Here is a 12,706-nt window from a genome sequence, read left to right as displayed (position 1 = left end):
CCCATGTTGGCTTTTAGTAATGACTTTGTTTGCCTCTAGTTGTTCACTGATTCGTTGTTTGGTTATTTTTTTCCAGAATCTTCCCAGGTATTGAGGTCAGGCTGATAGGTCTGTAGTTTCCTAGATCTATTTTTTCCCTTTTTTGAAGATGGGAACTATACCAGCTCTTTTCCAGTCCTCTGATAGTTCCCTAGTGCTCCATGATCTTTGAAAAATATAGTTCAGTGGTTCTGAGATCACATCTGCCAGCTCCTTCAGAATCTTGGGTTGTAATCCATCTGGTCCTGGTGATTTGAACTTGTCTAGGCTGGACAGGTGCTCAGTTACCATTTTCTTGCCTATCTTAACTTGTGTTTCTAATCTGTTTTTATGGTATTGTTTTTGATAGGTTGGACTGTTTTTTCCCTTTATGTAAAGATGCAAAAAATGAGTTAAATAGTTCTGCTTTCTCCCTGTTGCTTGTCACTTTCTTGCACTTTCCCCCACTAATGGACCAATCATTTCCTTAATTTTTTTCTTGTTTTTTACATGTTGAAAGAAGCTTTTTTTGTTATTTTTTACTTTTGTCGCAAGCCTTACTTCATTTTGAGCCTTGGCTTTCCTCACTTCATCTTTGCAGGCACGGGCTCTTTGCTGAAATTCTGACTTAGTTATGTGCCCCTCTTTCAACTTTTTATACTTGTCCTTTTTATCTTTCTATTTATCAGAGAGTTCTTTATGCAGCCATGCTGGTTTCTTTTGAGAGCTGTTATTTTTCCTCTTTGTTGGTATTGTGCTAGACTGGGCTTTTATTATCTCACTTTTCAAAATTTCCCAAGCTTCTTGAGTTGTTTTCCCCTTAAGGATTCTCATCCGTGGAATCTTTCCTAAGCTCTCTCTAAGTTTATTGAAATTAGCTCTCTTCAAATCCAAGACTCTAGTTTGACTGTGTTTTATTGCTTGTGCTTCCATAATATTGAATTCCAATATTGCATGATCACTTCTTCCCAAGGTTTCTGTGGCTTCAACACCTTCTATCATTTCATCTCTGTTAGTGAGGAGTAGATTCAATATGGCTAATCCCCTAGTTCCCTTCTCTACTTTTTGGGTGACAAAGTTGTCTGCTAGGTTTGTCAGGAATCTGTTTGATCTTCCACTTGGTGCAGAGTTTGTCTCCCAGTTGATGTCAGAGTAGTTAAAGTCCCCCATTACTATTGTGATGTGCTTCCTACATACCTTAGTTAGCTGACTAGCAAAACATTCATCTATTTCCTCTGTTTGATTGGGTGGCCTATAGTATACACCTATGGCAATGTCATCTCCCCCCTTTTTATATTGACCCAAATGCATTCAAGACAGTTTTTATTATTGTGCTCTATTTCTGTAGAGATGTAGTTATTTCTTGTATATACAGCAACTCCTCCTCCTCTTTTGTTTGGTCTGTTCCTTTTAAATAATTTAAATCCCTCTAGCTGTGTGTTCCATTTGTGGGTTTCATCCCACCATGTTTCCGTAATGGCAACAATATCATATCTGCCCTCATTTACCTTAATTTCTAGTTCACCCTGTTTACTGTTCATACTCTGTGCATTGGTGTATAGACATTTGAGTCCTTTATGATTGAACCTGTGTTTACTTTCTACATAACCTGTGTAGTGCCTGAGTTCCCCTATTTTCTTACCTCCTGTTTGGTTAGTGCACTTTGTGTGGCACTCACTATTAAAAGCTTGATTTTGCTTGACAGCAAGTTTGATATTCTTGTCCACACACACATCTATGTTACATGCACTGATAACCCTATAATTTTTAGATTGCTGGGGTCAGGAATGTTAACTCACTGTCCCCATTTTTTAGTTTAAATATTCCTCCAGAAAATCTGTGAATTTCTTGGATGGATGCAAACCATCTCTTTTGTACATTTTTTCATTGGACCAGCTACAGATATTGTGACTAATATAACCAAAGCCTTCCCCTTTACGCCACTCCTTTAGCCACATATTGAATTCTGCTATACGCTGGCCTTTTCCATTTTGCTCCTTATACACTGGTAAGACGTCTGAAAAAGTGAGCCTACAGCCTATTCTGCTAAGTTCCTGCCCCAAGCTCTGGAAATCATTCTACACAGAGAGTACATCTTTTTGGGACAGATCGTTAGTGCCAAGATGTACAATAGCCTCCACATCACAGTCCTTGCTGGCATTCTTGACTATTTTAAAAATACACTTCTTGTCCCTACTGGTAGTAGCACCTGGAAGACACCTGACTCCTTTCGAAATCCCTGTGTCCTTTCCTAAATTTACATCCCTTATAATTGAATCACCAACCAGAAGGTGGCTTCTCTATTTGGATTCCTTTCTCTTCCTGCATGACTGATGTGTAATACCTGATTCACACTTCTCCCTGTCAAACACAAGTTCTTCATCTTGGACCACAATCCCCTGCTTATTTGAGTTATCATCACAACTACCTTGACCTGTCTCCTTAATGTCCCTGTTAAGGTCAGCAAGGGCATTGTATCTGTTATGCAGGGACACAGCGAAAGCTTCCACACTGCCCTTCTCCTGCAGGATCTTTGTGGTAGAGGGGGCTGACAGCGCGGAGGCTCAATAGAGTAGAAGGGCTGAATTGGACACCTAATTTCTGCCTGAAGAGCACAGATTACAGGCCCTAGATAAATAATCTGTCCTTGTAGTCTTGTGATTTGTTTACAGATAGGAATGTTTCCAAGTTTGAAAAGAGTACTGCGAAAGACAGCTGCAAAACAAGTGTTGCACTGAACTAAGCGAGACATTCTGAGATGAAAGGAATCTCAGATGCACTTGCCCTGAATGTTTTTGATTTTTAGCTATATGTTTCTACTTTCCTCCTCCACCCTCCTCCTTCTTAACTCACAGATTGTAGATCTTCCCAGCAACCTCAGGGCAGTTTAAATGCAATGGCGGTCCAAATTATGAATGCATACTGATCCATATCTATCTTCTGTGTATTCTTTTATTCAATCATGCTTCTATATTAAACTTTGGATAAGAGGTGTGGGGAAGATTCCACAAAAATCCATATACTTTTTGCATCTATTAGACTAGCTTTTCCCGAAAGAAAAGGGAGAGATTAAGTGGTAAAATGTGGCTTTCAACTTGGAAAATTGAGCCAAAAATTTTGACCGTTCCCTTAAAAATTATGTCCCAGGTTGAAAAAGGTTGCCCAGTTCTAAAAAGTTGAAAGAAATAGAAGAGATTGAAATTAGGCAATCTTTCTTGTCCTAATATTTTGACCTGAAACTCAGATTGTTAACCTGACTTTAAGCAATTGTTGTTTGTCAGAAATATATAAGTTTCTTCGTACTTCTGACCAGCTGCCTGCAATTAGTGCAGGTTCGCATCCCACCAGGCTCAAGGTTGACTCAGCCTTCCATCCTTCCGAGGTAGGTAAAATGAGGACCCAGATTGTTGGGGGCAATAAGCTGACTTTGTAATAATGCCGCTTGGGGGGGGGTGTGAAAGCCCTAATAAGCAGGCATATACATAGAATGAAGGCTACTGCTAAGCTTGTAAGCCGCCCTGAGTCTTCGGAGAAGGGCGGGATATAAATGGAATTAAAATAAAATAAATACAAATAAAATGCACTATTTTAAAAATCCAATATAAAATAAAAATAGCAAATTATTAGCAAATTAACATCAGAGTGCTTTAGCTCTTAAATACACAAGCAATTCCTAGCACCACTAAATATTATGAAAACTTAAAGCAGCACTTAAAATCCAGCTGTTATATCTGCTATAATCAATGGCCTAATGCAATATTATGGACAGGTTATACTTTTGGAAATTCAAAGCAAGAAAACATCCTTAGAAATGCATATTTTTAGACCCAACATTTTTTATAAGAAGCATTAGATACTATTTAAATGCCCATTTCCATTATTTGATTAATGGCTTTGTGTGGAAATAAAATTGATTTATGGATAAATATATGCAAAAGTGACAGGGCCAAGAAACAAGGACAAGCGAGGACTGGCTAGCTTTTTTGCTACTTGAATGCTTCTTCTGAGAAAGCCACAGTATGGTCCAAATCCCATTTTAATTCATTATTAATTAATTTTGGGGGGGGGTGGAGAGCATTATATACAGCATCTTGATTTCTGCAAGAAAGACAGAATAGAAATTTAACAAGTGATTATCACCATCATCAACACACCCCACAATATTTTGGAAATCTTGGCTGAATACCTTGAAATCGTCAATGAAATGCTATGTTCCTGCACACACAGAACTTGGCAACGTGATAAACGTTTTCAGCCATCGTATTGCTGACCTTGATGCATGCACTCTATAATCTCTAAATATTTAAACAGATTGGCACTAGGACAAAGAGTTGATCCAGAATGGAGCAGAGAGGAATACACCAAGGCAAATAATCTCTCTTACCGAGGCAGGGATGAAGGAGCTACAAAAGGTAACAGTTGACCAGAAGGATATTCCAATGCTGAGGATGATTTTCTGATTGTATCGGTCCCCAAGGTATCCAAAAACAGGAGCCGAGAACAAGAAACAGAGAATGAAAACTGCCATGAAAAGAAAGGAGAGTAATGATAAAGACAGGTGAACAACCTCACCTGACTTTCAACACAACTATCATTTTAGTGCATTTGTCATCCCACTCTAGATTCATTACAGTCTGTTTCACCTGGAATTATCCTAGAAGATGAGACACACGCTGCTATTGATGAAGAACACAGCTATCCAATTGCTGAATTGGACAGCTAATTGGAATCCCACAATATCAATATTTAAGGTGCTCCACTGGCAACTGTGAATTACTGGATCCTCTTCAAATTGTTAACATTAAAATGCAAGTCCCTAAAAGGCTTAGGGCCCTGGAACACAGAAGAACATTCCTTACAGTAAAACCTAATCTGCAATAAACTGACCAAGCTCATGTTCTTATCTACATAACTGGCATGAGAATGGTGACAACAAAAGGGCCTTTTAATAGCGACACCTTAGATACAAAACTCCCTTCTGGGGAATCATTGTTGGCTTCTAAGTACTACTAAGTACTAAGTAATATTAAGTGCTGGGTACTACTGGCTACTGTCCTCAATTCACAGTTCATATGGTGACTGTTCAAAGTTACAACGGCACTGAAAAAGATGACTTAATGACCGTTTTTCACACTTACGACCATTGGAACATCTCCATGGTCACGTGATCAAAATTTAGATGCTTGGCAACCGACTCATATTTATGACGGTTGCAGGGTCTTGAGGCCATGTGACCACTTTTTGTAATCTTCTGACAAGCACAGTCAACGGGGAAGCCAGATTCACTTAAAAACTGGCTTACTAACTTATCAACTTTAGTGATTCACTTAACAACTGGGGCAAGAAAGGTTGTAAAATGGGGCAAAACACACTTAACAAATGTCTCACTTAGCAACAGACATTTTGGGCTCAGTTGTGGTCGTACGTCGAGGCTACCTGTATTGATATATACAGTATATATGGATATGTATATCTATATAGAGATGTGATTGTAAGATACTATTACTATAGCTGTTCTAACAAAACTAGCTTTAGGTCTACAGGGCATCTGTTTCTTCTATAGGGCTGATTCACTTGGAAGATTGAGAGAATGATGACAAGAAATCGAAGATTTTATTTATTTTATTTATTTATAGTTACATTTATATACCGCCCTATTCCCTGAGGACTCAGGGCGGTTTACAGGGAATTAAAAATCCACCATACAAAAGTTAAAAAACCAATTAAAAATATTAAATTACCCTGTATACATTAAAACCCCAATTAAAAATTTCTCCTCAGCCTGGGCCTGAGAGCTCAAAGAGCCAGGTCTTCAGGCCCCGGCGGAATGATCGGAGGTCGGGGGCAGTCCTCAGCTCCACCGGCAGCTGGTTCCAGAGGGCAGGCGCTCCCACCGAGAAGGCCCTATCCCTGGGTGTCACCCGCCGGCAATCTCTCACCGGCGGCACCCTGAGCAGACCCTCCCTGTGGGAGCGCACTGGGCGAAGGGCGTTTGATGCCGGCAGCAGGTGTTCCCTCAAATAGCCCGGACCCAGGCCATGTTGAGATTGTTGAGATTTGACACTCACCAATAGGTTATTGGTAGTCATAACATTGAGGATGAGTCGTAAATAGCATTTTGGAAGTCCATCATAACTTCAAACGGTCATTAATTGACCAGCCCTAAGTTGAGGACTACCTGTATGCCTGAATTTGGTTAAGCAGATACCCTTTTTAATTTTAAATCCAATTTATGGCCATTTAAAGTGTTCCATGATCATGCGACTGTGTTTTTTGACTTTGTTTCACCTGTTTCTGGTGTTTACTTCTGGTTTCCAGCAAAAAAAAGTCCATTTAGGAACTCATTTAATGATTGCCATGTTCACTTAACAACTGCTGCAAAAAAGGTAATAACATTGGGCATGGTCACATGATGACCCTCTTAATGACAGCAGTCATATGTCAAGATAATTATAATCCAAGCCATTCATTTTTTTAAAAATGTGGGAAATACTGAAAGCAATGGCAAAATGAAGAATAATGTCATCAAACAGCATCACAAAGGCCCTATGTTTAGAGAAGTTGGCCACCACAACGTCTCTTGAGAAGCACAGGATATGAAATTAGGTGCCGAATTCAGTTTTCTATGGAACATCAACCCTTAGGGGTTTTTTTAAATTTCCAAAAGCAAGGTGGGTGGAGAAGTGCATCATTTCTTTTAAATATACATAGAGAGCTTCCTTATATGAGTCATATCATACAATGAGTATAGAACTTTTAACTCTAGCAGTTGACCAAGCTTTGAATTAGAAGTTGCCCTGCTTCCCAAGTGCCGGGATGATGTAGCACATGTTTCCTAAGTGTCATTAAGCTACAATTTCCAACCATTGGCCATATTATCTAGGTCTAGGATGTATGGATGCTTACTGAACATGATTTAAGGGGCTGTATGTGCCCTTCCCTGCTTCATTGGAGCCAGAAGAATCTGGAAATTAAATTTTGGGTGGTGATATTGGCAGATCATTGCTCCTTAACTTGGATAATGACTTTTAAGCTTCTTCAGGGTATCCACCTTGACCCTCTTGCTGTATATCACTGTTATAACAGAATACTGTAACAGAGTTGGAAGGGACCAACCTGCTGCACAAGTAGGAAACCATTCAGACAAATGGTTGTCCAATCTCTTCTTTAAAACCTCCACTGTTGGAGCATCCACCACTTCTGGTGGCAAGTTGTTCCACTGATTAATTGTTCTAACTGTCAGGAAGTTTCTCCTTAGTTCTAGGTTGCTTCTCTCCTTGCTTAGTTTCCATCCATTGCTTCTTGTCCTGCCTTCAGGTTCTTTGAAGAATAGCTTGACTCCCTCTTCTTTGTGGCAACCCTTGAGATATTGGAACACTGCTATCATGTCACCCCTCACCCTTCTCTTCATTAAACTAGACATACCCAATTCCAGCAACCGTTCCTTATATGTTTTAGCCTCCATCCCCCTGTTCATCTTTGTTGCTCTTCTTTGCACTCTTAGTCCTCGAGTTACAACTGTAATGGAGCCTCCCCATTACGGTCTTAAGTCATGACTGTCATAAAATGGATTTTGCAATGTTTTTTGAGTTGATCATTAAGCAAATGTGGTAGTCATAAGTGCAAATGCAGGAACTGTCAGGAAGTTTCTCCTTAGTTCTAGGTTGCTTCTCTCCTTGATTAGTTTCCATTTGTTGCTTCTTGTCCTGCCTTTAGGTGCTTTGGAGAACAGCTTGACTCCCTCTTCTTTGTGGCAACCCCTGAGATATTGGAACACTGCAATTATATCACCCCAGTCTTTCTTTTCATTAGACATACCCAATTCCTGCAACCAAACTTCATGTTTTAGCCTTCAGTCCCCTAATCAACTTTGTTGTTCTTCTCTGCAGTCTTTCTAGAATCTCAACTTCTTCTTTTATTGTGGCAACCAAAATCTAACCTACAAATGAGTTGAGAGTTCAACTCCCATAATTTCCATGGAGAAAAGCCATGAATTCTGGGCTTTGTCATCCCAATACATGTAGAAGACCTGCCAACAAAATCTGTTTTAACTATTGTATTAAATTGGCTTCCATTGTCCCTACATTTAAATGTCCATATTTGTTTTCCTCATTTTGCAAATTAAAAGCACAGTAGTAATTTACTTTCAGAATATATGTACCAACTAAACCAAAAGATTAAAAGAGGATATCAGTCCTGGGATAGAGAATTGTTTTACCAGTGTGTAACAGGCCCGCAGTCTGGTCTTTAAAATTAAAGTAGTTCTGTATGTCCAGAAGCACTCCTGAAAAAAAAGATATGGAACAGATTAATATATCGAATAGATTAATTTAATAGATTACATTTGTGGTGGTGTTGTCCTATCCTTACTCCAGGAGTTTCATAGCAAACGATCAGTTAGCACCTGATTCTTTTCCCAGATTCTGGGTCATGGTGACTAGGCTCCTTTTGTTGTGTGTTATAAGCTTCTGTGTTGTTTATCAGATTCATCATCTTGTTTACTATTTTTTTATATAAATTATACATTTTTTATCTTGTTCTTATACTTGGAGCAAGCCAGAATCAATTTGAAGCTGCGTGGCACCTAACTGAAATAGTAAATAAAAAAAATCACTCTACATTTTATCCTCAAAATAATGGATTTTATGTTTAGGCTGAAACAGAACTGTCTTAATTCTCTTTAGCCAGTTAAAACTCTCCAAATGTTATTTTAAGCCGTAGAAGCTGCATTCAAACAACATGTTAAGATTTAGTTAGATTTAACTTTGGTTAGCCTTTTTCTGGCTTAATATACTGAGTGAATCTGTTTGGTTAGTTTATAGATCCGTAGATTTTATCAATTCAGAAAATGAGTGTGTTTTATCTTGCAAAATATAAAGCTCACCTTAGACCTCCCAATAAACATTGACTTAGTCAACATTTTTAAACCTGGATGTCTACATTTGATACTGTGGTCCAACATTTTCTGAAAAGGTAGTATTCAGATTATTTATACTTCAGTTCTGATCCTCTTATGGCAGAATAGGCAAAGGTGAGGGATAAATTATATGGTTTAAACAGGTGGAGGATGTCATATGAGGAAAAGCTGTTTAGCAAAGGTAGGTTTGAAGCTTAGTAAAGTAAATTTATTAAGATTTGAGATACCTATTTTCAAACAAGAAGAATATCTGCAACCTGAGAAAATCCCTAGGGCAATTCACCAATTTGTCAGTTGGTAAATATACAAAGATGTTACTTTGGTCTAGCTGGCAGTTCAGGTTAAGCAAAGCTACTTAAAAATAGCTTGAAAGAACTGGAACTTCTCACTTTGCTTTTACTTGAATATATACAGCTCTTGTTAACTTTTTTCCTAATTTCCCAGTAACCCAATAAAATTAATAGCCTATTTCCTGAAACTTGAGATGAGAGAGAACATAATGTAAGTATCAAAGCAGACCCAAAAACTCAAATGATAATACATCATTTCTGGGAACTATAGAGTAATTCAAATATATAAAATGATATTAAATATATAATTACTATTGTATTAAGTATAATATTAACTTAAGCTTGTTTTTCCCCATCCAGACCTCCATAGCTTCCAAAGAGTGAGAAAGAACCTTTTGGTCAGCCTGGGGCCAAGATTTATAACTAAGTATCATTACTACACTGATGACGTCACAGCCCATGCTCTCAGTCTTCCTCATCCAGATGTTAAATTGCAAGGATTTAGAGTAGTGTTTCTCAACTTTTGCAGCTTGAAAATGTGTGCACTTCAGTTCCCAGAATTCTCCAGCCAATTATACTGGCTGAGGAATTCTGGGACTTGAAGTCCACACATCTTAAAGTTGCCAAGGTTGAGAAACACTGGTTTAGAGCTAAACATCTTCCCTGATACCAATAATGACTGGAACCAATCCTGGAAAAAAGAGGAGGAGAACCACCATAAAACTGTGCCCTCCACTGATGATCAAGGAGGGCAAGAAGAAACGTACCATCTCTGTTGTGTACTGGGTTCTTTGCAGCAAGCAGGAGACAAGGCGAGAGAGTTCATGCAGGAACATGCTTTATTGAATGCAGGAATTAAACTAGTAACCAAGGCTTCTACGCAGTTATTTACACTGCTGGCCACTAGGCGGCAGCCAATAGGTTTGAAGGAGCCTATTGCCACCCTAGAGCCAACCAATGGTGGTCCTGGAGGCTCCTTGTCTGAGGAGCCAGCAACCGTTACCCAACTCCTTAATTAAGCAATCTCAAACAGCATTCAAAGACACATGGTACAGTTCAAGTAAAACAGGCCCAATACATTACAATCTCCATTCTGGTCTCCTGGAGATTATAAATGCAAACAATACAGCTTTTGTGATGTACCATTCTAAGAAAGCAATGGGAGAATCCAGATTCTTGTAACAACTGTGTGATTAACTTAATTGCAGTGAGTCACTTAGCAACCAAGGCAAAAAAAGGTCCTAAAATGGAGCACAACTCACTTAACAATTTCTTTGCTTAGCAATGAAAATATTGGGCTAAATTGTTGCCGTAAGTCAAGGACTACGTGTAATTGGGATGCTTCAGTTGGACTAGATCACGGGTGTCAAACTCGATCATGTCACATGATGTATTGTGATGTATGGTGACCAGTGGTGGGATTCAGCCAGTTCGCACCAGTTCGAGAAAACCGGTAGCTAATTTTTTGTTGCCCAGGCCCAGAATGGACTTCCGGAAGTGGCATCCACACAGAGAACCAGTTGTTCACATATCTGAATCCCACCACTGATGGTGGCGTTTTTTTGCCTTTGTGGAAATGGGGTGGGCGTGGCCTGCGTGTGACGCATCTGACGTAGAAGTTGCAAGTTTGACACCATTGGACTAGATCAGTGGTGGGATTCAAATATGTGAACAACCAGTTCTCTTCTGGAAGTCCATTCTGGGCCTGGGCAACAAAAAATTAGTTACCGGTTCTGCCGAAGTGGTGCGAACCAGCTGAATCCCACCACTGGACTAGATGATTAAATGCATTCTTCCAACATTTATTGTATCATTTATGGCAGTTGGGGCATTGAGCTTTAATCCATGGAAGCTGGTATGAAAATAGCTCAAAATAATTATCTTTTTCTTATTGCAACAAGATAATTTAGATAGTGCTATGCTTAATTGAACATACTCCCCATTCCTCACCCCTTTTTTCCCCTTCTAGTTCTTATTCAACTTAATGAGAGAGAAATTGCTTTCAATTTCTCCTTTAAGAGGAGAGTATTTTAATGACATTCTGACGATGGTGGAATTCTTGTTTTTATTTAGTTATGAAATGATAGAGAGAGGTGTCTGAATGGCCCAATTTTCATTGTACAATAATTCTCCAATAATTTTTAGCCTCCTTGTACATCTGGTTCATCCCAAGGCAACATCACAAGAAAGAATAGTTGTCATAGGGGCATTTCATATTAGGAAGAATGAATAAACAGAGAGGCTGGAGAGAGATGAAAGAGTTTGTTACCTCAGGAACGGCACCAGCTCAAAAACATCTCTGAGAAATTCTCAGGGATCTGGACAGTACAGTCAGAAAAACAGAAGTCATTTCTCTACAGAAAAATTATAAGTATTATTATTGCCAAACTGCAAGAAAGGTTTCAGCCCATTCCGGGTGCTATTGTCACAAAGTCATTGTAAATAGGATCCAGCCTACCTGCTACAAGAAACCAGTCCATATAATTCACCAGGTTCAGATGGCAAAGCGTAGCAATTGCGATGTAAGCCCTTCTGGTAGGTGGCTGTGATGATCCTTGAGATTGCTCTGTTGATTCCATGGTTCCATAAGCCTTGACTGATGCAGGAGATTGAGGTGGCAGATCTGGGATCACTCCTTCAGCCATCTTCCTGGTCAATACTTCCAGTTAGTTGCAAAAAGCCATACCTTGGTTCGGCACTTGTCTGTTGCTCTGCAAGGAGCTTCAGCTTTGCTCATGCCTCCAACAGGAGGAACTAAGCTCTGCTCAGTCATTTCCTGTAAAAATGTTGCCTGTGTACTGGCCACAGAATTTTCAAGGTTCCCCTCCATCCAACATGGTCACACGCCAGTGAGAAAAGCAGTCCTGCTTCTTTCAAATGGCTGAGAATACAACGTATCCATGGGCAATAGAGAGAGGCAAGGCTAAGTTGAAATCATGAAACTGTGGAGAGAAGCAGAAGGCCACATCTTTTACATGCTGAGCATCTCCAGATTTGGTTGAAAAAAGAATCACATTGAGAGAGGAACTGCTTGAGTAAACTGAATCTTCACCTTGTGATTCCAGCTGTGTCTTCACAACCCACTAAACCCACAGGCCAGTTGCTCATATATTAACATCTTACGCAAACCAACCCATGTATTAGCTGATGATTTGTTGGGTTGTGAGGACCTTGAAAATTCAGTTAACCGAATGGGCTATCGATCAGTTAGCCATGACAAACTGTATTATGTGAACTCAGCCACAATCATGCAATGGTGATTACAAAAAATGAAAAAAGTTACATGAGCTACTGAAACCCTCATCCAGTGGGACAATCAATTCAAAGCATCAACATAGGAGAGCCAGTTTGTCTAGTGAGTAAGGCACCACGCTAGAAAGTAGGAGACTGTGAGTTTGTAATGCATTGGGCTTGCTTGTTAACACCACATGGTAACGGCTGGTAGGTTGCTGGAGCAGGGAGCTAGCTAACAGCTCCCAGC

General features: G+C 39.5%; 1 protein-coding gene across 1 annotated transcript in view; it reads right to left on the bottom strand.

The window, feature by feature from the left end:
- The window catches only part of LOC308666850 (protein spinster homolog 3-like), a 33,788-nt gene extending 21,864 nt beyond the window's left edge, over positions 1-11,924 (bottom strand). Inside the window, exons 1-3 of the mRNA XM_081325823.1 lie at positions 11,684-11,924; positions 8,237-8,302; positions 4,403-4,539 (exon numbers count right to left, since the gene is read on the bottom strand). Coding sequence (XP_081181949.1) covers positions 4,403-4,539; positions 8,237-8,302; positions 11,684-11,870 — 390 coding nt within the window. The 5' untranslated portion in view covers positions 11,871-11,924. The remainder of the gene's footprint in view (positions 1-4,402; positions 4,540-8,236; positions 8,303-11,683) is intronic.
- Between the last annotated feature and the right edge of the window lie 782 nt (positions 11,925-12,706).

The sequence above is a fragment of the Vipera berus genome (genome assembly GCF_964194415.1).
Source record: "Vipera berus genome assembly, chromosome: 1".
Taxonomy (NCBI): domain Eukaryota; kingdom Metazoa; phylum Chordata; class Lepidosauria; order Squamata; family Viperidae; genus Vipera; species Vipera berus.
The sequence above is the reverse complement of the archived record's forward strand: the minus strand, read 5'-3'. Positions and strand labels throughout refer to the sequence as shown.